Here is a 27,619-nt window from a genome sequence, read left to right as displayed (position 1 = left end):
GTGTGTGGCTTCTCCTTGTGCACTTTAAATATTTGATTTGTCACATTAAGACAACACTGTGTGAGTAGTTGTTGCATGGAAATGTGAAAGTACGGGAGTTGCAATATGCTTTTTCCTCTTCTGGACACAGATAGCAAAACCTGAATATATTAACTGGCTCATTATAAGAACCAATACCTGTCCAAATACCAATGAAAACAGCTGTTGAAAACAAACCCTGATGATGTCTCATGGTTTCTGTTGTTGCTGTGTGGTGTTTGAATCCTTTGGACAACATCAACAAATACACAGAGAATGAAAGCCATGACACCTTTCCTATCGTTTACATTTTAAATCAGCAAGAAGATGAAAATAAATCTTTAGTGTAGATAAAACCTATTTTTTTACACCATTCTTTCTCCTTTGTGTGCAGAAGAGCCCCAGAGACTCAGGGATTAAAAATGTGACACTGATTCATTCAGTGTTTTTAGCAGTTTTAATGAGGGTCTGTTTGTTTTGGAAAAGGGAGCTTAATCCTCTTCAAACTCTCGTTAAGGCTTTAGCAGCAGCTCAGCTCACAGCCTGCTGGACGTGATGTGCTGACTGAGAACTGAGGAGAAAAGATCATGAAGGTGTAACGGCTATTTTTAAACCAGGCTAAAGTCACATTTCCAACTACAGTAACACTGTGCACTGTTTATTTCAGACTATTGTCTCAAGATGAATTACCTGAAGTTATTTCGTCTTTGACACTTTACAATGGATAATGCAGGTGGTAAATTGTCAATGAAGCACACCGCAACTTGGTTTACGTAGAGGATTGGTGCACAGACTGACTGACAGACTGATATATGATTGCCCACTTTTGGCTGTTTTGGACTCTTGGCGTTGGATCCATGCATTCACAGGGTAATGCAGGAAACGATGCAAAGTGCAATACATGGACCACCATAACGATAATATCACAAAAAAACAGTGAATAAATTTATTGTAAGACAAACATATAATGATACACCAAGATATCAGATTAACTGAATAATTTTAAATGCCCCTTAAAGGTATAAAGTGCAGAGTTGATTTATTTATTCACTGTGTCTTGGTGTCACTTTCACCCCTAATATAATGGTAGGGGAAACACACATACATTTTGAGTGTTGTATTTCTTATTTATTGAAATATGAATATTTGGACCACCAGTGATTCTATAATTGCATCACACACCAGTCAGGACATCAATAGATTGCTGTATTGATATATTGGCCTGCCCAGATTTTGATGGATATCAAAACTGTGCGGATGGATATTGGAACGACTGTATTTGAAACATAGACTAGGGCTGTGTAGAAAAAAATCAGTACAGCTGCAAAGCTGTGATGACAGTTTTTAAAAGACAATTGACCTTTGGTGCAGTTCATAATAACACCATAGCCACAGCTCTGGGATTCAAATATTTTCATGTATTTCTAGGATCTCTGAGGTCCTGAAGTGAGTGGTTTAAGTTTTAGGATCCTCATGCCTCTGCTGTTATTCTCAACATTAAAGAACAGCTGTTGTAGTGAATTCTGTGTAGGACATGGTCATTATCCAAAATCAATGTATATCACAATATGTATCATACCATGGCCTCTGTATTGTGATATGTATCGTATTGGGAGTTGTGGGAAATACCCAGCCCTAGACTGAAGCCATGCTGTTTCCATTTTTTGGGGGCCAGGCACATAAACTCAACTCTTTTGATCCTTGATCAAAAGTGTTTCAGCTTCTTTACAGCAGTGTGGTGAACTGTTTGACTGTAGAGCAGAAATATCCGTGCTGAGTCACTCCTCCCTGGATAAATTAAAGATTCACAAAGAACCTCAACTGCTCCCAATCGTGGCAGAGACATTCCCGGTTGTCTTTTTAATTTTTCTTCCAGCACATATTTAAATCCATCATGTTCTGTGTTTGAATCCATTTGTTGACTAGTTGTGGTCCATTGCCTCTGACTCAGTAATTAATGTCACATGATGTCAGGTTAGCAAACGATGAGAGATGCTGTTGAGATATCAAGGGAAGCTTAAAACCTGCCGTGCAAGTATGACACATATTCATGTTGAATCCAGTTATATGAGCCTCAGTCATGTTGTTGTTGTTGTTGTGTCTGGGCTGGTCTGGATCAGAGTAAATATTAATCTAACAGGGTGAGCAAACCTTGCACACACATTGTGCAACAGATGAGAGAGATTAGCACTTCAACACATCTGTTTGACTTTTCAAAAGTAGGGCTGCATTAAACCCTCAGTCACAGAAGGTTGATGGAATTAATTGGACTTTGGTTTCAGAACATCTGAAGGCGAGCACAGTTCCTTTACCAGGGGAGTTTTCAAGTGTAACACAATGTCTCTTTGAAGGAATACAGCTTTGATATTTGATCACAGGCTGTGTTGAATTAGGCTGCTGGGAGAATAATTTATATAATTTACATACAGTTATATGAGTAACACTTAGAATCAGAGGTGCACTGTTCGACTAGCTGATGACCAGGATCAGCCGATTTTCAGCCTATTTGTCCGTGATCGAGGACAGGCCAGTTTTCACAAATAAAGCCAATGCTGTGCCAATCTCAAAGTTTCATGCCATGTGCACAGCGACAAAAAAACACTAAAATGACAGCCACACTGACCCAAAAACTAACATGTGAGCAGGGTGGATATGAGTCCTTTCACATCCACCCTGTTGGGGGAGAGTGGAACTGGCAGATTAGACCTTGGAAAATATCGGAATTTGCCTTGAAAACTGCATTTGGTGCATGTTGAAGTATCTTAGAAGTATGCATTGTGATGAACCCGCTGATACACACTTTGCTCAGCTCAGATTGAAGTTGAGGCTGGCCCCCTGAAAAGACGATTCAAATGATCGTTTGAGAATGCTCCAGGTCAAGGCCCATTTCATCCATCAAAACTCTGCATCTTGTTTTTTTTTTTAAGCTGCGTCATTGCTCATCAAAAGCAGCACAGCCTGTGAAGTTAACGCATTCAGTCTCTTTAGTCTCTGCAAGACTGACAACAGCAGCTACGATAAAAATTCACTCTGTTTCTCTCTGAGGGCCTGGGAGCTGAGCTGGTCTTTGTTGTCTGTTCTTGTTTCTACATTAGGGAGGATGATTGTGACGTGAACCTTATTAAAAAACTAATAATAAATAGAACTGCAACTACTAGTCAACAGAAAGAAAATCTTTTGTAAATCGCATTTTAGTAACTGAAAAGCACAAAAGGCGTTTAATGATTCCAGCGTCTTACATGCTAAGATAGGTAAATATATCAGATGTTGTTGTTAGAGAGAAGTCTGAAATGGGACTGTCATCACAGCAGCTCTTTTAAAAATAAAAACATGAAAAACAAGATCGAAAGATGCAAACATACTTTCAGCATTAGTCCTGAACATCTATCTCCGTTCTCTGTCAGTTTCAGGACTTGCTGAGTCCAGTAGTTCAGGACTGAGCAAACACACACCCCTGCAGCTTTCAGGTGTTCGCCCTAAAGGCACAGACGCAGATATCATACGGCTCGAAAAGAAAAATGGAAACACTAACGTTTGAGGCTGGTTTGCTCCGTCTTTTTCAAAATAACAGAAACATATTATGTCAGAGGGCTTTTGAGGGTCCGGGCTGCTGACGTGCTGGAATGTGAAGTGTAAAGCACTCGAGAAGCAGTGGAGGGTTTTCTGTCACAACTTCACCAACTACCAAGATGCATGGAGAGTGGGCTGATAAAGTTAATCAAATTAATATCTTCATACTACAAGTGTTGCTGGAGCATTTTTACCTCAACATGTATAGCACTTGACATTAACCTTGCACTGAGGTCACAGTCAAATTTCAGTCTACTCACTGATAATATTTGAGGCTTAAGAAGAAGATTGCAACTGGAGCAAATCTTAGTCAACTATGTATCAGCTGTGTGATGTTAAGGTATCCATTCCACTGGATAGCTCTAACCAAAGTATTGAGGTCAAAAGTATGTAGGAGGCTCAAATAAAGGAGGAATCAAAATAATTTGAATCCTCCTTTATTTGAGCCAGGTGGACCCACTGAGACTTTGGCCTCTTTCCCAGGGTGCTTTGCAGCAATACAAGTTAACAAGTTAACAAAAATTAATTTAAATATATGGACAGAGTTGAAAATATGAACATAAACACATTTTCATACTTGCAAACGATTGTCCCTTTTAATTAATTCTCTTTTTAGAACAGTTGCAGTAACATTCCTTAACTATTTCAGACATTTTAATAATGCTATATGATACAATAAAGGGCAGCTGAGCTTGAAAATGATAAGACTAAAAGCAGCTTTCCCTATTCCTTCCTAAACCTTTGCATATCTAAGGTGATTCAGTTTTGAGCTCTGGTTGTTTGGCTTGAACTGTTGGTAGACATGAGAATAGTAACAGAGGACGTTGACCAATGAGTGCCCTGTAAATTAAGAGAATACTGTGCTACTTTGTTGTTTGACCCAATGAGGGCCAGCCTGCACAGTGATACAGGTCACAATGGAGAGTTTGAATGCTGTCACCTGTGATAAAGCAGAGTGCTGTGATATAAGACATCCAGTGGCTTCAAGACAGAGGGTGTTAGCATATGTGTCGAGAGTGTCTCCATTATGCAAAACTGTCAAGACTATAGCTCGTACAATCTTTTTTCCACTTTGACTAGATAAACCCGTCACACCAATCCGCACAGACTGTGGATTCATGCCCTCACTTCTAGACGGTCCCTAAGGTGAGGGTGTGGAGAGAAAAACCAAAATGAACAAGTCAACATTTTTGTGGACAATACCTTTGGTCCCGTGGCAATGCAGGAATCAACAAACAGGCCTTAATGCAATCATTGATATCCTCCTTTATGCAAATTATAACCTGGTTTTACAAACTTAGCGAAGTTTGTACCGAGTTTTTTATTTTATATAGATTAGATTTCCTTTCACCAAGCTTCAATCATATCTGTTCATTATTTTCTGATGTGGTGTTATTAGTGACATGTTTGTCTCTGAAGACCCCGACAGGTCATAATATTAAAAACTTAAATTGGAAGGATTAGAAAGTTTTTCCAACCATGCTACAGTAGTGTTGTGCCATTTTTGGTGTTTATGTAGTTCTGATGGTCATGGACTGGTCCAGATATTTGGTTCAAATGAAAATAATGGTCCAAACGGACCATAAGCAAGCAAATGTGGGCCCTATCACAGGGTTAGCATATTTGTTAATAGTTTGAATTTATGCATTGTCATGTCTGTCTGCAGAACAAGACTAGTAAGTAAGAAACAAGCAACATGTGCATGGAGTCAGGATCTACAACTCCTGGTGCAGCCTTAGAGGGTCAGAGCTTACTTAAACCACATAGGCTTGTATGACAAAGGGTCAAGCACATTTATTATTTTGGCCCAGAGCCTTTTTTTGAGCAGTTACATCATTCTTCACATGAACTCTTTGATGGCTGCTTGTTCAACCTGTGCACAAAGCTTGGTCAGTGTCCAAATGCTGCCCCTATGACTTTTTATGTACCCCTCTCAAATAGTTTCTGGGGGTTGTCCTCTAGGTTATTGTTTTGCTTTGCATTAAAAGTCAGGTGGGGCAGAAGGTCTGTAAGATATGGACTAAACATTATATCTGGGTATTTCTTTGCTGCATGGCAATACACGATTTATATCTCAATATTTTTTTTCTGTAAAGAAATAACAAAAACTCTTGAAAGTCAAATCCACATGGGCCAAATGTCACTCAGGTACTTTAATGAACAGCCTGTTGCACAATGTTGACATGTACATGGAAAATGACATGAAAAGAAACTACCTGTTTGTGAATTTGAAAAAGAATCATATTCAAATAAAGCTCCTTAAATAAAATCCTAAAGTATTTCATGGTTACCATCAAAAACTCATGAAATATGAAATGCTCTTCCACAAGCTTTGTTTTGATTCTCCTACTGGACTTTTCTGAAGTGTTATTACAATTTTAACCAGGTGTTGACCACTGAGCGCTGAATGTTGGAAACCTGTCCAAAAAGGTACCTACATTGTCATAATTTGAAGTATAAGCCACTGACCATCTCCTGTACAGTATTTGTGGATGGATTTATAGAAGTTTGTTGGGCTATAAGAATGCACAAAGGATGTTGGGCTTGATTTATTGATCATGTCAAGTTGTCAAATTGAATTTACACTAGCATGTCCCCGACTTACGATTTACATATCCTGTGAACGACAGTGAGACTGGAAGTCGACTGAGCGGTCTCAAATTAATCGTTAAACATTCAACGATTTTGGGTCCCCACCAATGCACACATTCATTTTTTTTAGCGTTTCAATAAAGTGTTGCTCACACAGTGTCAGCAGGATCAGGTTAAAGTTATTAATGGCACAGCCTGCCTGGTCATACGTTACCTTACATTAAATTGTTCCTATGATGCACAAAACAAAAACAGCACTGAAGCTACAAACCCGGTTGTGTTTGTTTGAGGTTGCAAACCCGGTTTTGTTTGTTCTAAACAATAAGGCAAAGTATGTCATTAAAAAATGGAACCGTACACAAGCATCGTTTGGAGCACTTGAAAATGAAAGCATTTGTCCCCGATGATTTCTGCTGCAATGAAGCAAATCTTAGCCAACTATGTCTTAGCTGTGTGATGATGGAGGTTTTAATGTCAAGAAAAAAACTTCTCATCACAGTTACATTGAAGTCAAACCTGATAAGCTGGGCTGTTGAGCAGGTTTGCTGAGAAACCATCAGACAGGTGTTGTCAGGTGTTTGTGGCTCAGACCGTATTTGAAAGTGAAAGCGATTGTGTGCACACTAACACTGACTGACGAGCTGTTTGCTGTCTGACCTGAGCTGAGGCTCAGTGATATATATCAGGGGTTCCCAAACTTTTCAGGTCGTGACCCTCAAAATAAGGGTGACAGAAACTGGGGACCCCCCACTGTTCTTTAAGGTGGTTAGTTAGGTATATAACGTAGCGACAGCCACGCACACACTAATAAACCTATCCAAAAACTAGGAACACAAAATAATACAACAGCCTAAAAGAATTAAAAATGTAATTTCCATTTCACTTAATGATACTGTCTTATATGACATTGGACTACTTTTTGTATATTTACAAAAATGGTAAAAAGATATATTTATGCACTTTTAATTTTTTTTATGGAAGGCATCTCGCGACCCCCCTCTTGGTGGCTGGCGACCCAGCTTGGGGTCCCGACCCCCACTTTGGGAACCACTGATATATATAATATACACACCTGTTCACACCTGCTCATTCGCATGCAAACACAGATGAGGCACGCCTGCAAGAATAATGCCATCATCCCAACGTTATTACACCATGTTTGCCTTTTACACAGTAGAAAAAAGGCTCACAGGTTTAAAAGCCTCAAAGCAAATATTCTGATTGTTCAAATGAAGAAATGCTGTCGGCAGGATTGAGCTGTATTTGGATCCTGTGAGTTGAACACAAAAGTTGCACTCTTGCACTCAAATCAAGCCCTAGTGCAACATGAGCCTCCTGAAGCCTAAAATAAATCCAAAGAGCAGATTTGATCAACCCTTGAATCTGCACCATGAATCTGAGGTTAGCTGTTAGCTAGCTTTAGATTAGCTAGATAGATACTTCATTAATCCTTTGCAGGAAATTAAACCGCCACAGCACAATTAATTACATAAATACTGAACAAATACCATTAAGGCACATGAAAACAAGACGTCAAAAATACTAAGAGCAGTTTTATAAAACCTAGACTAAATTTGAGGAATTATTTCAGAAATGTAATTAACCTTTAGTGTGCAAAAGTATCCAGCATGCAAAGCCCGTATAAGTGTATTTATGATAGAGTACATACAACTGTCCTGCAGACAGGTGTATTCATTGTTCATTATTCTCCATTAGACAGTCTGTTGGCAGTTCAGAGAAAGGACTTCCTGTAACGTTCAGTTCTGCACCTCGGGGTGATCACTCCGCCTGTGACTGAATGTGCTCTGTTGAATCACATCCAGGGTGTGTTGACTGTGTGCAGGACTTCTCAGAATGGTCTTCAGCTTTGAAAACATTCTTGCCTCTGTGACCTGCTGAAGGTTTTCCATTTCAGTCACAAAGATGGAGCTGGCCTTCTTAATTAACTGTTCTCAGCTCAATCTGACTGCATTGTTGTTTATTGTGATAAAGTAGCGATGTGTTTATTGCAAATGCTCATATCAGAATAATGATGACATTGCCTTTCTCATTCAGCCATACTTTTTAGGTGCTCTCTAAAATTGAGGAAAAAGTGAATAACGGCAAGAACAGAAGCATGCACAAGTTAGCAGCTCCAACAAAAGATTTGAACTGAAACATCACAATGCATTTTCCATCGACGGATCTATATGTTACTTAAAGAGATCACTTTCTAAAGACACACACTGTAATCAGCAGGAATACACACTGGCTACATTTAGATCAATGTTAACTTTCTCCACATCTTCTTGCAGAGGTCATCTTCTATCATAAACAGACCGCAGCACAACAAAGGATGTTTATGACAAACATGTGAAAGAGACGTCGCAAACTATTTTGTGGAACTGTGGTATTTTATAAGAAAGTTGAAATTAGGATAATAATCTGTAATAGGTTAAATGAGTGCACTGTGCGGTTGACAAAACATGCCTAGTGTGTAGTGCGTAGACAAGTAGCCAGTATGAGTAGTTCATGTCAGAACAGATCTGCGTTACCTTTGGTTGTGATCCAGTTCATCCCACTAGCTCTTCTCTTGTTGTTTTCATAAAGTCTTTCTGTCTGCAGGAATGCACTTAGCCAGCAAAGCTTTTAACTTGTAGAAATCTAACAGATCAGATGATAAGTAATGATCCACTGCTGGTTGACTCACTGCTGCTGGAGCAGTGCAGAGAAAACACTTGGATATGTGTCAAACCTTGAGGGGTCGACACAGGTATTTATACTGAGGAATTTTTATTGAACTGATGAGCCACAGTTACTGAGGTTTTTATTTATTAAGGATTGTGTTGCCTGGTTCCTGTTTCTCTAAATTAGTTCTGACTTTGAAAAGATTTCGCAGAGGTAACAGGCTGGAGAAGAAGGCTGTGAAGGTGGAGGAGAGGGCTGAGAGTGGTATATAGGAAATGTGATGAAATACTTTAACTGTTGAGGGGGATAGTTTTTAGTTGGAATCTGTGAAGGCAGAGAAGGAGCAGGACACTTTACTTATCGGTTGATTCAAAGAAGAAAATGAGCAGCGCTGTACCAAACGTTATAAAATTTGATATCACCGTTCAATGCAAATATTTAACTATTGTTGTGTTGTGGTTACAAGACACACGTTCAGAGTTTTCCATGAATGTCGTTGTCAACTAAATAAAACTTTCTCAGCAGACTGATTTATAAGAACGGTAAGGCACAGCAAGACATTTATGAATTTTAAAAAAGTTTAGCAATCTGAGAAATAAGTGAGGCTAAGTTAATTTGCCAACTCAGCTAGTTGTCCCTAGAGCTGTACTGAGTGTATATACTCCTATTATCTGGTCATTATCTGGACTGTTTGTTTTAGAATGTGGGGGATCTCTGAGAATTATTTGGCTTCTGATTAAATACGTCTGACGATACACACTGTTGAAACAAGCTGTACAAATTGAGACAAGATTAGTTTATATCAGTGCCATCTCAGCTTGCTAACCCCATGATGCATGTTTGTTGAAGTTAGGGATATTCCCAGCCGACCAATTTCCTCGTTGGTTCAACGACAAGGTCGAACAATGTAATTGTGTTTACCCGTCTAGTCTGAAGATAAAAAAATACTAAGAAAACCTGCAAAATTGAGAACAATTTATGTCAAATTTCTCAGCAGGTAAATGATACAATTTGGATTGCAAAGTCTGGCTAACATTAGCAACACTAGCAAAGCCAGCCCCACTTCAGCTTAACATCCGCATACCTGTGCTAGATATGGTAACAGATTGCTCTGATCTATGTGCCAGTTTAACCTGACAGCCAACATAGCACTTTGTTTTCTAGATCAAACTGGGCTGCTCCTATGAGATGCTTTCTCTCACTGTGCTTGTTTACATCCTGGTAGTAGAGCCGGGAGAGGAGGCCCATTAACTGGAGTTACAGCGAGTCTATGGCTACAGTGCCAGCTAGTGGTTGGCAGCTGTGTTGCTGTTTGAGCATAACATACAGTATGACCAGCATTGAAAGCCAAAATATAAATAATTCTATTAACCGACAAGTAACTCTGGTACCGATTAGTGAGGGTGATGACATCTAACCGTTCAGTCCATCACACACACACACACATCCGTAGTCTAAGTGTGTGAGAAGTAATGAATTTTACTGACCTCTAACATGAAGCTGCATGCTTAATTCAGTGTTCATTTTTTGGGGCTGGATCTACTTGTTTTGGAGATGAGAAGACCTGTTGTGCTTCTGCAGGTTAAAACCTTTACATCACTGCACACTCAATCATGATTTTGAGACTCTGTTAAGTTTACAGCGTGCCACAGCTTTGCTTCTGCATCATACTGTCTTCTTGATGGATTATTGGTTTTATTGACTGTTAGGGAGCAGCCCTGGATGTAAGTTGTTTATTTGTCTTACATGTCTCATGCATCTTTGACATCCATATTGTGATATTCTTTAATACGTGATCTGTTGTGACATATAACCACCTGTAAAACTAGTTATTGACTGGCCAATATAATAGAGATTGTAACTTTTGTCCTGGCTTAATGAACTAAGTGATTCACAGGAACGTCTCACATCCTTTGTGCTGCACAATGTGTTGACTGACAGGAGCAGCTAACTCTACTTCCTTCTACGTGATCATAGCTCAGTGCGACAGATCTGTCAACAGGCAATAGAGAAGGAGGCTTAAATGCATTTATACCATACATCACCTGACGTTGAACCTGAGCCGATCTCAGCTGTCATTAGGTGAGACGCGGGGTTCACCCTGGACTGTTCACCAGCCAATCACAGGGCTGGCAAATAGAGACAGACAACCAGCCACACTCACATTCACACCTAAGGGCAATTTCAGAGTCACCAGTTAACCTAACAAACATGTCTTTGGACTGTGGGAGGAAGCCGGAGTACCCAGAGAGAAACCACACATGCACGGGGAGAACATGCAAACTCCACACAGAGAGGCTCCTGTCAGACGGGGATTCAAACCAGGAACCTCCTCGCTGTGAGGGGACAGCAATAACCACTGCCCCACCGTGCAGCCTTGATTTCTCTGACGACCTGTTGAAATTAGTTAAAAAGAGGATGGTGTTACCTAAAACCTGGCAGAAAATGTGTCAGCAGAGAAGTTTGATAAACGTGTGTCGTACAGATAATAATTCATATTTTGGACTGCTTTTTAAGTTTGTCTTTGCATCTTGAAAAATAAACTGTGACTGACACCCTGTGAATCTCCAGTGTGGTGCAGCGCTAGTTGACATTAAGATCCTGAGTTGTGTTATTGTGTGTAACTGAGTTTGTTTAATTTGTATGTTTGATTAAGTCATTCTAGTCATGCGAATGATCCATAGCTGTTTATAGCAGTTATTGTAACTGCTGTCAAGGAAAGGTTTATGAACACGTTATATCATCCTGTACGTTTTGTGTGGTACGTAGCTGTCTTTTCATCTTCCTGTCAGTGCTTATATACAAGCTGAATACTTTTGGACAGGTGATGGTCGTGTGCTGCATGTTGATTAACAGTGAGGATGGATGGGTGTTGACTCCAGTGTAAACACCTTATTGTTGCTCTTTCATGCCGCAGAAGGCCGTCTAACACAGCCATTAAAAACCTTGGTGAGGGAGGAGCAGACAGGTATAAAGGTTTAACTAAAGCAAACATGACCTGGATTTGGACATGAAAGCCATACCTGCTATTGAACCTATTTTTTCATTTGTTGGGTTTAAAACACAAAAGCATGTGATACATAACACTCTGTACAGGTAAGCACATTTTCCCCCACTTCTCACACAGACACACCCCCAGGACTGTGAGTGGTTTCAGTAGATTTATGCAATAGCGTGAGCTGACTCAAGTCTTACCTCGGGAATGATGGTTCATTTTGTTCAAGGAATTTGAAATATATTGCAGTTTGTCACCTTTATTGCAAGACATTGACTCCTTTGAGAAGACATGCGGTCTTACCTGCCTAACACTTTAAACGTCTGTGCCTCACAGCTCTGTTCTTTGATTGATTGATTTGCTTGTTCTTTGGTCACGTGTTTTGTATTTTTTAAATTTGCATGGAAGGAATCTTACTTTGATTTCTTAACTTTTGAGAAAATATCCCGAACATGCAGAGAAAATGTTTTTAACAAGTGATGTCATTGAGTGGGAATCCTCTTCTGAGATTAAGTTCTACTTGGAGGTCCATGATGACCAGGAAAAGATGTGTTTGAGATTTAAAATCTTTAAAGGTGAATTTAAGAATAAGCAAGTCAAGCTGTTATCTGACTAGTGTCTACCATACATTAAAATACTTTGAAAAACACCAAAAGTACTCAAGTCTGGCAAACTCAGAAATCTGCAGACCTTCACAGACTTACATTTTTTAAAGGCCGGGTAACCTGCAGTGTTTACAAGACATGTAGATTCCTGTTGAGGCTCAGGCTCCTTGTGGAAATGTACAGTTTAGTAATGTTCTTATGCATGTTTAATACTGTGATACTTTTCAATACCAGGTGTTTTAAAATGCTACAATCTCCATTATTTTAATGATCAATAGTATGGAGAAGTAACTGCGCATTTAAAATGTAATAAAAAGATTTCTGCAAGACAAAAAAATGTAAAATACTTACAAGACACCTGCGCTTGTAAGACAACAACTTACAAAATAACACATGTAAGACACTTATAAATACAGGTCAGTTCATAGAATAGTTTGAAAACAAATCAGTGTGAGTGAAGGTGTGAAGTGTTGGTACGATGCTGGATGTCTGATGGTGAAGACAATGAGATGGATTGTTGGGAAAGGTAGATCAAAAGAAAGAAAAAAGGGTGTGTGGGGGGGGGGGGGAGTACCTGTTGTAATAACTATGATCATCCTCGTCATCATCATCACAATACTCATTACGTGATATCAGTGACCAAACTTAAATTGTAGTTTTGAAATAACAACAAAGGCAGAGGGAGCACCGCCCCCGCCCTCCAGAAGCTAAACCAGAATCCAGGCGCCATGAGGGAGCTTCAGCTCGAGTCAGTCCAGCAAGATCAGAGTAGCACCTCTTCAGTATCGACATACACATACATAAACATAAATACTTAGTGTCTCATACTAGAATTAATATTGGTTAGTTTCAAATGATTTATTCGTCAGATATCATTCTTTTTATTTCATATTTTTTAACTAATTCTTGAAAGTTTACTCAAACTTACTTACTTTTGGAGGGGACTGAGCTAATCCCACAGACACCACAGATCTTTTTAACTTAGCTACACGAAAGAAGAGATGATAAATGTATTTGTGTAGTTTAAATGTGCAGAAGTCTGCCTGCATTGTTTGTTAATTAAAAACAATAAATTGCCCAATATTAGGGGCCTATAGGACTTGTATTTTTGTTACAATGGTATGGACACAGATATCATCATCGGCTGATTTTTTTTACTTTAAGCGAATCCAAGGGAAACAATCTGGTATTGTGACAAACCTCCAATGGAGCAGAAGCAGAAGCACCTTTTGGCCAGAGCTTCCTGTATGTGTGAGGTGCTTTGAATATCTGCAGCGATTGAGGAAGAAACGTTAGTTAGGTTAGCATAACGAGCTAGCCAGTCATTAGCTTAGAATTTCCTTCCTCACCTTATCCCTCCTATTCCTCACAAACCCACGCCCAATTCAGTGTTCTTACCACTGAACTTCACTGTTTTCATGAGGCAAAACTGAAAGCTCCTAATAACGTCAAATATGTCAGATTCTATCAGAACATCAAGACAAGTTAAAGGTTGACTGAAAACAGCTCAGAACACATGACATGATGGGAGCGTGCCTCAACTCCTCCAAAACTTTAAGGGTTTCATCACAACTTTTGGAAATTATCGGCATCAGAAAGTTAGCTTGAAGCGTTGTTTGGTTGAATCCAGCATGAGGCAATATTCTGATTTTGTAAAATGCATAAGAAGATATTCTGTATCTGTAAATTAAATGTAGAATCACATAATCATGATTTACCAGTAAGAATAAGTAAAGAGAATAGGACAGAATTTACGCCACCTCCCCTTCCGACGTCCCCAAAATCAGCATGAAGAGCTTCCATTTTAACATACTCATCAGCTTGTTCCTATGGTAACATCATAACACTCTCTATAAGTGATCATTACATTACAACACTGCAGCTTTCTTCCTGCAAAACATCCGATACTCCACTTTACATGTATGTGGTTTCATTGTAGTTTCTTTAGGATCATGCATCATGTCTGCACTCTTCAGACTCTTCAAACTCTTCACCAACATGTCCGCTTGTTTTCCTTTGCACACCGTGACACCAAAGTGGAAGTGTAGAGCAGAGGCTTCAGTGTACTGGTTGTAACGGACCCGCCCAGCATCTGGCAAACACACGGCCTCGCTGCAGTTGATCCAGGCACTCCTTAAGGCACTCTCTCTCTCTCTCTCTCTCTCTCTCTCTGACAAACAACCAGTGTTATATATTCAGCATGAAACCACATTTATATCTTCAGGTTATGTATTGATTTGCCTTTGCACAACATCAGATTATTTTTTGCCTTAAACAAAGTCAGTCTTGTTTGAACATGATTGAACGTAACGAGACTAACCGAGCAGAGTCTCTGCTGTTTGCAGTTTTATTACTCAGCTCAGCTCCAACTTTCCTACTGGGCAACCTGACATTTGTAAATTAATCTCTACATGAGGCAGGAGTCCAGCATTGTCCACTCAAGTCTGTTGTTAATGTGTGCAGGAGTAAAATCAAGTTCCCTCCTCCAGCGTGGTCATGATTTTCAAGTTGTCTTATATTAGAACTGGATATCTTCCATTAACAGCCTCTAGTGACTCATCACAGCGCTCGTACACACAGCGAAGGGTGAGTCAGCTGAACGCTTTCCATCCTTTGTTTGACTTTACCCAGTAGTTTGACACAGGTCTGCAGGTTATGGTCTGTTTGTTTCTGAGAAATAAAGACGAGTTGGTGTCTTCTCGGTACTAACGTATCTGAGATTAGGGGAGAGCATGCTCTGGATTAACTTCATGAAGGTTTGCTGTAGAATATGACAAATGCATTTGGCCAATCAATGAAAAAAGAGGTTACTGATTTTCACCGATTTGAAAGCTTTTTTTAACAGAACATATAATGCATCCAACAGAACTCAATCTGACTTCATACTTTAGCGTCCTCTCAGAACTGTCTGCAGCACATGCAGCCGAGCATCCCAGCTGAGCAGATGGTTGTCCACAATTGATTTAAAATCTCTAATGATTTTACACACTTTCATATAAAGCTATTTGTTGAAGAAAACAGTCCTGGTGATTTTGAAAAATCACTTTTATACTAAATCTGTGCACAGTCCTTAATTTAAGAATTCAGAATTTTGGACACCATAGCAATAATATACGACGCTTTTCATGAGTTCATGCAGAACGCAGAAGTATTGGTTATTGGTTAGCGTTGATTTTAGTGCCCCCTGTGGACAAAGTTGTATGTCTAGTCTCTTTGCCAGGTTTGTCCTGTAGATGTGTCGGAAGTGTTTTTAACTAAAAATGGCACCCTGCTTTTTTTTTCTCCGTCACATGAATAACTCTTCGAGAACATTTGCCATGGAAAATGTAAACAAAGTCTGTTTCTGCAGCATGCTGTTAGCACTTAGTCACAGGTATTGCACAGGTTTGCTTTTCACAAGTCACAAATAGTCATCAGTGTTGATGTCAGTCGGTCTCATAACCAGATAAAAACTCCTCACAGGAGCTTTAAATACGACTTCCCCTGCTACACCAGTGTGCCACACACTCATGCTACTGCTGCTGGTAAAGCTTTGCGTTCACCACCACAGCCACCAGCTTTAAAATGAGAATCATTTGTTCCACTCTGTAGTCTTTGGGTTTTTTTTTTTATTGCAGTAACTGGAAATTGGCAGCATGCTGCTCGGCTGACTCAGAGCGTGTCCAAGTGGGGCAACAGCGCCAAGCTTAACTGTATCACAATCCAGCATTAAAAAGTTAAATCTATGATGACAGTGTTCCTCACTGAAGTGGACTTTTCCCTCTAAAACTGGTATCAGTATTGGCATCAAAAATGCACATTTGGTGAGGCTCTAGTTTGGTGCGAGTTTGTGCATGCATATGCCTAAATGTCCTCTAATCCCCGGGTTACATTGCACAATTCAAGCTTTTTTTTAAACTCTGACAAAGCAGCAAATTGGCAATCACTCCTGTAGGCGATGATCGTAATGTCTGAGCTTTGAAGCAGTTTTGCAGAATCCTGAAAGCTTCTAGACGTTATAATAAATGTTTCTTACTTTTTCATTTTCCCCAGTTATCTTAGTCATGCTGTAAACATGTATGTTGCATCCTCGCTCTACCTGCTGGGATCATTACATGGAATTAAATGTCTGATCTTTGACTTGTTACGTCGGATCAGTTTGTCCAAAATGGCGCTCTCATCACTTTAATCAGATAATTAGTAATCATCACTGGAAGACAAAGTGTGTTGCAATATTTAAATGTGTTCTCTCCAGTCTTCTTAAAAGACAAGAACATTTTTTTTTAGATCTTCCCATCATGCAAACCGGCTCACTTGAACTGCTCTTTTGTGTTTTCTTCTTTTGCAGCTGTGCCTTAAGCATGAAGTCAAATTTTCAGTATGGCTGCACTGGTTTTGAGAATGTAGAATCACAACATTTTAATATTACAGCATAGATCCAGAGGCCTCCATTCTCGGTCTTGGAGCGACTGTTTACCAGCTGTCTTTAAAATGATAAGATAAGATGACAGCGAGGGAGAGCTTGGGTGCACACAGCCAACTGAGTTTTCTTATCACTCACTTTTCTGTCATTCTTTATGTACACTTACATAGATCATATGTTCAACCTTTAACCCCTGAAATACTTCATGGCTGACGTCAGTTGCTATGGTTTGTCAAAGTCACAACAGCAGACGTTTCCTGTAAAAACCTCTCATCTCTCAGGGTTGATCATGTGCTTTAAACAGTGGAGCTTTTGTCTTTGGTGCAACAAAGTTTTAGGCATGTTGGAGCTGGTTTGGGCTGCTTTTTTCCCAGAGAGCTGGAAGGACAAAATTCATGCAAACTGTAACTTTAATTTAAAAAGACTTCCTGTAGGTCCAGATACAGAGGTATGAATTTTAGGGCTGTCACTGTTTGGATGATGACACTGGGCTCTGAGCCACATTGAGCGTGCAGACATTCTAAGAGGAGAGTAAAGGTCGTGTCGGAGTCAAAGGCTACAGAGTGCATCGGTCACTTTTTCCTTCACAACAGTCTTTAATGGCCTCCAAGTTGCTGTCCAACCCTTTCAAACATGCCTGCACTGTTTCAAGCATTTGCCTGAAGTGGTTTTTTTTCCACATTCATTTCAACTTTCACCTCTGGGTCGTGGGCAAACCCTTCGTAAAAAAAGCATCAGCAGGTTTTATATTACACTGAGGTCTTTCCAAACTTTGTGAAAGTTTATAACTCATGCAACAAAAACAAAAACTTTTTTTTTTATTATATTTTTTATCCGCAATACCATGTTACAACAAGAGAGCATTTTAAGCTGAATTCATACATGAAACAGGCCACAGGATATAACTGTGTTTAATGTTTTCCAGTATGAAAACTCTTTAAGGCACCATCTCCTGGTTTTTAAAGATTTGTGCTCAGATTCTGTAGACAACAATTATCTCAGACTGTTAGCAGAACAATAAAGTAAAGTTGGTGGTCTGCACTAGAACTGGCAGACAAAAGGCCGCTGCACAATGTGAGAAAATAAGCACTGTGTGACGGATAAACAAATATTAAAGAGTGCATATCAGCTTTAAACTCAGCATGCTTTTAGGTCTATCTGCTGTTCTACATGTTTTACACAATACCCTGCTGTGTCTGAATCATGCTCCTCCTGGTTCCAGTAAATCAAAAAGCTTTTGTTTCTCACCACTTTATTATCACAGTGCAGCTGATACACACATCAAACTGGTGTAAAAGCATGGACATTATATTCAGGCTTTCAAATGTGCACATGCCTCTTGAGAAAGCCTTGATTCTTTACCTCAAATAATTCAGACCTTAGTGATGTGTTTATTGCAAATGCTGAAATCCCAACAGTAATGAAATTTCTATTTCATTGACGTCCCTACCAGACAATGTTTCATACTGTTATAATATCCTCTAATGAAGTTAGTTGTTTAAAACTAGCAGCTGTCTGAGGGCCTCTGCAGAGCCTTATCAGTGCAAAATATGTGCACAGTCAACATTATCAACGGTTCCTCAGTGGCCAAAATACCAGCAGCTTGTGCATTTTCTCCTTCAACATTAGTACCAGTCTAAAATGTATGATGCGTTTGAGATCTTTGATTGTAAAGACACAAACTAGTTTAAGATCTTCTGTGTACTCGTCTTTCTGGTAGTGACACTAACATAATGTGGGATCCTGCAAAGTGAGAACGTGACACACAGCCTGTCACTGTAGGGCACATCATCCTTCAAATGACACACCGGAGCCAAAAACAGTCGAGGCTTAAAAAAATCCAACGTCAGGCTATAAATCTGTCCGCATCGTTGAGTAATCTACAAGAACACTTGATGCAGCAGAGATAATCCAGGTTAAGAACAGAGGATGCTGCTGCCTGTTACGATCTTCACCTACGTGTTTCAGCACGATCGGAGTCTCGTGTCGTTTTGATTCCAGTATTTCCACTTGATTGACTTAAAAAAAACGAGTTCCTGCATGTTCCTTTGAGGATGTTGAGAAGCATTTCAGGAAAAAAAAATCGTAAATCTAGATACCAACGTTTTGCAGCTTTCTCTCAGTGTTTTTTTTTTTTTTTTTTTTTTGTGCCTTTAATGGAGAGATAGGACAGTGGATAGGGTTGGAAATCAGGGAGAGAGAGTGGGGAATGACATGCAGGAAAGAAGCCACAGGTGGGATGTGAACCCGCTTGAGACACCAACCACTGCGCCACCAGCGTCCCATCTCTCAGAGTGTTTTGACTTTCTGTTAAATCACCTGTTGCTGCTAGCTTTGCTTCAACAATAAAATTTATTTTAGAATAATTTAGACATAACAAAACGATGTAAAAGGATATGCTTAGAACTGTGAAATAATCTTCCCATCATATTTAGGTCATGCTAAAATCAGTCATGTGTTTTTTAAGAGCTGCAACAACGTGCGCCATCACATAATTAGCCTGTTCCGTCGAGCTGAAAAAGGTGAGGCTCTGTGAATTCATTCCAGAGCTCGGCCTGCACAAAGAATGTAAATATCCACACACGAGTCCTCAGGATCCACTTTGAGGAGTAATCCTTCAAAGCACTGAGTAATCCAATGTCCACACACTGTACTTTAGGTTATTCAACATGGCTTCACAGAGTTAAGACCTGAGTCTGTCTCCAGGTGATTTTATTTGTTTAATCAGCAAAATAAGAATGTATCTAAAAGTTGAATGAATGTGATCCAAATGTAAACACAGAGCTGTGATAAGATAAACTGCTTTTCCAGCGAACAGTGCAGAGGTGTGTGGTGTTAACTTGTAGACATACTGAGGTTGATTTAATCATGTTTTGCTTCTCAATGTTAGTCAGAGTTTTCTTCTCCATCAGGAATCAACTGCAGAGCCTGACCCCACATTTTTTAATGCTGCAAAACAGCAATTCATGTCTTCATTGTCTCTCTGCCAGTTCCCCTGGAAAACTAGTCCAGCGCTGCCCCCTTGTGGAAGAAACACAACATTACACAGAGTCATGTCCAAGTCGTTTAACTCTGGGAAACAACTTTGACGGGCATGGGAAACACCTCCAGGCTGCAGGCATTAATGTTTTCTTTATTTGTGAAGAAAGCAGGTAGCCCAGCTCAGACACTTGAGGGTTAAAATTGGGGAGTCAGGGGCAACATACTCACCATCAGCCAACGTGTTGACATATTTCTGTTATTGCTGGAGGGAAAAAAATCCCCATGATGAGTTGAAGGCTTGGATCAATGTGCTGTCTTATTAAACCATAACGAACTCTGCGATGGAAATGGTCCACTGTGCCTACATTGATGTTTGTTATTTTGGTGTCATATATGGGAATATGTTCTTCATATCTCTCAAATCTGTTTAACCTTTGCTAAAAGTTGGAGTCTAGACCCTGTTGGAGGTGATGGTGGTGAAGAGGAATGGAGGCTGTGATGTGGAGTGGGTTTCTGAGGCTGAATGTGGACTCTGTCAAGCTGGAATGGAGGTGACCAGGGTGGAGGAGGGTCGCAGCGATCGCACTGAAATGACAAACTGACTGTGGAAGAGTAAACGCACCAAATCAGCTGATCACCAGAGCAAGGGAGATGGTGGAAGTAGTAGAGAGGGAGTGGCTAAGTGAAATGAAGGAATGTAATAAATGTGTGAGAGAATATAACCAGTCTTCCTGCTTGAACGCTGAGTTCCATGTCAATTAGCAAACATCCCAAAACATTTCATAAGGTTAAACTGAATACTGTGTTTGGGACCCGCGGCACCTTTATGTTGCTATGGTTGTGAGCTTTGTGCATGAACCTGTTAGTGTGTTTTTAAAGTCACAGTACAAACTCGCTGATATGATCTGTTACTCAGTCTATGTGTTCGACTGCTCACCGCTCTGGTTCCAGACGGGGTGTGTTGTGTGATTTGTTTTACACACTTCTTCTGCAGAGGAGCTGCTCCTCTTGAAATAGCCTCACCTGCCCATGCCTCACATGTGTTCGACAATCCACGCGGGCGCTCTAATTGCTCAGCGTGAGCGGGTTTTGAAGCCAGGGAGTGGACGTTGTCTTTTCAAGTGTCATATTGTCTGTCTCTCCTCTCGGTGTGTGTTTTTCCAGCTCCATGCAAAAGGCAGAATAGAAATCGTCACTGCGGTTCAGAACAATTTAATGTTCACCTGAGAACACAAACATGCTCTCACAGCAGACATGTGAACGTCACACACTAGAGTGTAGCAGGTTTTATTTCAATATCGCTCACAACTACCAGACCATATACTATGCTGTAGAAATCATTTTCAATCTTTAATATGTAAAGAAATTAAAAAGCTTTGTGTTAGAAATCTCCTCATTTGCAGTAAAGTTTCACAACAGAGACTGTTATGGATTCATAACACAGTAAAAACATAAACACTGCATATTGAGAGGAGAAACAAAGGCCAGTGACATAACATCCTCTCTCTCTCCCCCCCCCCCCCCCCCCCCCCCCTCTCTGTTTCCTGCCTCTCTCGACCAGGAGCTACGACCAGATGAGTATCTCCACAGAGTGCAGTTTCCGGACTGAATCGGACTGGGACCCTCACTGTGAGTCCACCTCCGTGATGAGCTTCGACATGAGTCAGCTGCAAGGCCCGCTTTCTCCCTCCAAGTTCTTTAAGGTTGGTTTTTTTTTAATTACATCCTTTTCCTATTTTTCTCAACTTCAGGACGAAAACATAGCGGTTAGTGTGTGTGTGTTTATTTGAATGATACTGTGCAGAAGGACATCATGTGCAGTGTAATACTTGTTTTTACAGCAAGTGTAAAGAATGACTTTTACATTTTAAAAATGGCTTTAGGCTCCATGAGCTTCATGTTGCAGTTATTCTAGTTTAGTTGTTAAACCAAATGTTGTACTGTAGTTTTGTATCACACAATATAATTCACATTGACAGCCACATAGTTGGTCTAAGATCCCGACCCTTATGTTAGGAAAAAGATATAAACACAAACCAGGCTTAGATTGAAAGTGCAATGTCAGCAAGAAACGCCAAAGAAATCAAAATAGAAAAAGCATTTCTGCATTTTTTCTGGTGGTTCTTCCTTAAATATATTCAACGTCATTATATGATTCAGGTCTGTTTGTTCACTTTAGTTTCATCTAAAACTCTTCATGCTGTTTTTTTTTTCTTTATCAGAAACACTAGTTGTTGGTCAGGGGCTACCAAATTAAAAAAAATACATCATAGGAGATGATTGAGCTCTCCCCCCTCAAGAAAACAAGTTATACATTACTGTCAAGAAGTAACATCAATTTTAGACATAGACATAATTGTTCTGTTTCAAAGTAACCTTAAAGTATCCAGTAAGTGTGCTATCATGATGCAAATCTAATTTTGACAACCTTACAGCAGACAAATCCTCATGCCCCCACCTGAGATCTTCAGCACCCCACCTAGGTGGGTGCTGCTACAGTGTTAAATGCTGAGTGATTGCACAGACTGTCACCAGGGACAACATGTCAAAACTGTGCTTCCCCTTTAAGGAAATGTGCAGGTAATCCTATGGGATGTCATCGTCCTGGGGTTATTTTTTCAGCAGACTCAAACCTGTCAAACCTGCTCGCTGAGATCTGTGTCAGTGGGAGACGCTAAGAGAAGTGAGGGTGGAGTTATCATTTTAATTAACATTTCTAGGAATTCAGACACGTTGTATTACAAGTGTAGAACTACAAGAAAACATGTTTGATGTCTTTGAGTTTGTAGCTGGCAACAAAAACATCTGCCTGTCCCTGAAATGTAAATGAACTCAACAACATCTTCCTGTGTGTGAGCCGTTTTATTACTATTACCTGTCGCAATCAGAGAGTGAAGCAGAGCTTTGGCTGACAGATAAGGAAGTGGGTCATAATGCACTAGGTATGGCTGGAATAATCTCCACCTACCTTCATTAATCAATGCTATGAGTAAACACAAGGGGAATGTTTGGCATAGCGTTAATAGAAGGAGGACGCTCAAGACTTCAAACATACACCTGACTCAAGATACTTAATCCATGGTCTTATATCTGATGATCTCTGCTTCAGCGCTGTGGATTTATGAATGAGTCGGAGCGACTCTTAAGGTACTGTACGGCTTTTACTGTATTTTAAAGCAAAACTGATGTGGTGGAGGGAGGCGGTTCAGCTTGCCGGTTTCATACTGTTTAGACATGAACTGGAAAACCCGCCCTCAGACTGTCTTAACCAGCTGTTTGCTCAGTTTAATTATCTAAATGTTTGACAATACTGGAGTCGAAACTGGTTTTTATGTCCGAAAAGGGCCGGGTCGGGAAAGGTTTTTGGAAATATACATATTTAAGTGAACAGAGAAGTCGATTGCACATGTATTCACCTACTGGATAATGGCACCTTCGGCCCATTTCACTGTAGACCTTTTATCTAAATAATGTCCTAAATGAGATTAAACTGTTCTCAATAAATCAAGGCCCAGCAGATAATGATGTCCTATTGATTTACCGCGCTTCAGAACGAGGCAGGGTGGGGTTTCTCTCCAACATGTCACTCCACACCCTTTCAGTATCACTGGATTCTTTTATGCTTGTTTTTGCCATGTGAACCATCTTTCACAATCCCCCTTTTTTTTACACTCTTTGCCTGTGATGCAAATGGCCATGCCCTCGAGTCAGACACTTTGTTCAGAGGTGAGACTTTTAACTGTAGACACACACACACACACACACACACACACACACACAGAGCCAGGACTGCTTACCTGCATCTCCTTTCATAATCCACTGAAGAACAAGGACTCTGGATTTTGTATTAAACTTTATGAGCAACTTTGTGACTGCTTTCAGACTTCTAAGGGGCCGTTTTTTAACGCCCGTCATCGGCTACTCTTTTGATCACAAGAACGAGAAATAATTGAACCGTTTAGACTTCAGGAAGTGAAAATGGTATGTACCTGTTGTGTATTTAATCTCACTGTGGTTCATGCTTCTTGTCCTAACATGTGCTCGTCTTACTGTTAGGTTTTGCAAGGTGTGTTTTTTGTTGGCATGGTGTGTTTTTCCCGCTCCGTTTAATCCTGTTAAAGAAGTGCAACGACGGAAATATGTTTTATAATAACTAACTTCACTGCTGTTTGGAAGTTGATGTTTGGCTCTGCTTGGATCCAAACGTGTCTTTTCGGCTTTAATCTGCTAATCTAATGTACAATTAGCATCTGTGATAACGTAAATGACCCTTGAGCTGAGTGTCATAGAAGTCATATGTCCGTCTAGTTAGTCATTCATAATCCTGACTGACTGATTGAGTGTACTTGATGAAGTGGGCAGTATGTAGGTTTATAGTAACAGACAACTCTGACTCCAATCCAAAGGAAGTCATTCCTGAAACACATTAAGTTAAAGATAAGACACTACACGGTTTATATCTCACATAATGACTTGTTTTCTGTGCATTCGCCCTCTCTTTTCATCACTTCTTCAATAAGTTATCAGTTATTTGAGACAACATGTTCATATTGAATTATTCATAAATCAACAAATGAATTGAAACTGAACATTTCTATTTAAGAAGAAGAGGGAGCTATCCTTTCTTAATCAAACAACGGGGAAATGACTTTTTACACTCCATTATGAGGCGTGCTTCACACACACAGGCTGAAATATACACACACATGCACAAACAGGATCGTATGGGCATGCACTAATGGAGAGATGTCAGAGAGGGGGGGGGGGGGGGTCTGCACACAGTGAGCACTCCTGAGCTGGTCAGGGTCTGTGCCTTGCTCAAAGGCACAGCAGCAGTGCTCAGGAAGTGAATTGGTCCCTCTCTGGCTACCTATTTTTGACACGTTTTTAATAAATACATTTTAGGTGTACAAGATTTCGTCACATACCACAGCACCCGAGAGAGTTTTTCTTCCTAATACTCAAGGGACCCTGGGTCAAAACAGGAAGAAATACAATAAAAAAATAAAGTGTTGTGTATCCAATTTGACAGATCAGAATCAAGTATTCCAAAGCTGTGTGTAAAATACTGTTTATCAGGCAGCAAAAAAAGGCGAATGATTTCTTTAATACTGAATAAGTTAAAACTTGTCATCCTCTTTACACAAAACTTCTGTCAGAAACTGAAACATATTTTCTTTTTCTTCTTCTTCATACTTTTTAGGGTTGATAAGTTGCTTCAAAGATCTGCTTCCAATCTTTTAATAATTTGTAAATCTAAACATTATGCCTAGTCTTACATTTTAATTTAATTTTAATTTATTATTTCACCAGAGGGTATCTGGGATATTTTCAAATATATAGAAGAAACGTATGAATTACTTTACCTCGTCCAAATCAAAGTTGTTTACATGAGCTGAACATATCTGATAAAAAGAGACAATCACAGTTAGTTATGTATTCTTTTCCGACTTCGCTTCCTAAATCATCTGGTCTCTGCCTCGTCTTTTCTCTTTCAGAACTCGGAGGAGAAGAAGGGCATGCTTGGTCGCCTCAGCAACTTCTTCAGCTCCAAAAGGAAGAAGAGCGGCAGCAGGCGGCATTCAGGCGATCATAGCACCCCGACGTCCCCGTTATCTCCAAGTTCACCTCTGTCTGATCAGGAGGTCGGGCCAAGGACTCCAACTAATACACGAAAAGACAGCGAGCTGACAGGACCTGATTATGCAGACATCACCAAAGCGGCAGAGCTTGGCGACACCCTGAGCCTGAGCTCCAGTCCCAGCGGCTCGAGCATTGCTTCTCTGCTGGCAGACAGGAACAGCATTGGCCGCAGCAGTGTGAGAGAAGTGTATGTGCGCATGGTTAGCACAGGCAGCGACGAAAGGAATTCTGGGAATGCAACTCCCACCAATCTAGATTTTGCTGCGACTCAATTAGGGGACTCCGGCTCAGAAATCAGCTTCACAGACTCGGTGGTGGAGGAAGTGAGCAAGAGGTTGCGGGTCAGTTTGGAGGGAGATCTCCTGAAGCATACGGAGGATAATGCAGCTGACGAAACCACAATGTCAACACTTAAAAACCCCCTTTCAAAGCCAGCCGAAGCTTCAAAGTCACCTAACTTAACCTCTATTAGTTTAGCATCGAAGAAGTCTTCAGTGACAGTTGGAGAGAAGGGGCACAGCACTGCTTTGAGAGGGATAACTTTAGGCTCTCCGTCATCCACAGAAAAGAGGAGGGGTCGGATCATCTCTTTGGAAACTGCAACAAAGATATTGAGCCCTTCACCTGAGAGTGAGCAAACGCCCCGAGGGGATTCTCCTGTCCAACTCCACAAAGCGATATGGGTGGAAACACACCTGGGACCGGAGGAGGAAGAGGAGAGGGAGGGGGAGGAAGAGAGGGATATAATGAAAGAAGAGGAGGAGCGCTTCAGAGCAGACTCGCCTCCCGTGCTGGCTATACCTGTCACGGTCATTCCTGAGGAGGATTTTGTTTTTCAGGAAGCTGCCGGCAGCCCTTCAACCCCCTCGGAGACTCAACCATTCGCTGGTAGCCTGCCAGACTCAGACATCGCCTTGGCAGTGACTACAGGGGAGTCACAAACAAACTCAGAGCAGACAGAGGAGCCCGACACTGGCACCCACCCAAAGCAAAGTTCACCTCAGGAGAGACGCAAATCGACAGAAATACGTGTGACACGCAAGACTGTGAATCTGCCTTCCAAAAACAAAGTTTATGCCCACAGGGTGTACATTAGCCCCGAGCCAAGTTTGGACGGGAACGAACCGGCAGAAGAGGACAGCAGCGGCAGAGATTTATCTTCAAAGACTGCAAACACAACAGAGGAGAAACTGTAAGTATCTCTCTCCATTTGATTTTTCTGTGGTTACCACTCTGTAGTCTCTCTGATCCTGTGGGCAACAGAAAGCAGGAGAGCTAAAGACGCGGCTAATCCTGTGTGCAACCTGAGCTCTGAGTTCTCATGCGTCTTTGTACCAGAGGAGAACAATACAGGCTTAACCCACACTGATGCACTGAAATATTCATATACAGCACATCTAATCATGTAAAAACATTAGCATGTTATTCCTACAGTAGATAAAAGTCCTATAAGGTATTTGTTTGTGTGTTCATAATGAGGTTAAGATAAATTTCTTTTTGTGATGTTTGGATTTGAATGAAGGGCTCCTCTGCTGTGTTTTCTCAAGGTGTACGTTCTCTACCTGAATGAGTTATTCATTACAAAACTTGATGAGCAACTGGTGTCTACTGTGTGTGTGCACTTTGTTTGATTTCAGTGTGACATGTATACACATAGACTGGTACCTATAGAAAAAAAAGGCATTGGCATACAGTACATGCAGAAACTGCTACTGGAAGAAATGTGAGTGAACGGTGACCCTCCTGAAGTCGTACGGCATACATTTCTGTGTAACTGCTGTGGATGGACATGCTAGAGACAAGGCTTGGTTTGATTTATAGTTTCAAAACTACTTCAGGCGGATTCTTTCCATACCCTGAGTCCGACCATAAAGTGTTTCACCCAAAGACTGTGCATGAGGAGTGAACATGCATTCATTCTAATGGCTAACAGGGACGACATAAAGCCTACATCTCTCTTGTTTTATTACCTCAGTCATGACGTTATGCTCTCAGTGGCTTAGTTCAGCTCTTGGTTACAGAATACGTTTTTTGTTTTTTTTTACATGTTGCACATGGTCCGATTTAGAGTAAAATAGAAGATAAAGCCGGTTATGCTTTTAGGCATGGCAGCCTGACACTGACAGCTACAGCAGCCTGTCAACC

General features: G+C 40.5%; 1 protein-coding gene across 2 annotated transcripts in view; it reads left to right on the top strand.

Moving 5' to 3' along the window:
- crybg1a (crystallin beta-gamma domain containing 1a) overlaps positions 1 to 27,619 on the top strand; it is a 50,348-nt gene that overhangs the window by 1,504 nt on the left and 21,225 nt on the right. Inside the window, exons 2-3 of one of the 2 annotated variants that reach the window (XM_061063286.1) lie at positions 21,393 to 21,534; positions 25,330 to 26,666. In XM_061063286.1, the coding sequence (XP_060919269.1) occupies positions 21,393 to 21,534; positions 25,330 to 26,666 (1,479 nt within the window). Of the gene's footprint in view, positions 1 to 21,392; positions 21,535 to 22,849; positions 22,979 to 25,329; positions 26,667 to 27,619 lie in introns of those variants that run through there. The other variant, XM_061063287.1, reaches the window with a different exon arrangement.

This window comes from Labrus mixtus, chromosome 18, assembly GCF_963584025.1.
Source record: "Labrus mixtus chromosome 18, fLabMix1.1, whole genome shotgun sequence".
NCBI classification, from domain to species: domain Eukaryota; kingdom Metazoa; phylum Chordata; class Actinopteri; order Labriformes; family Labridae; genus Labrus; species Labrus mixtus.
This window is presented reverse-complemented; position numbering and strand designations above follow the sequence as displayed.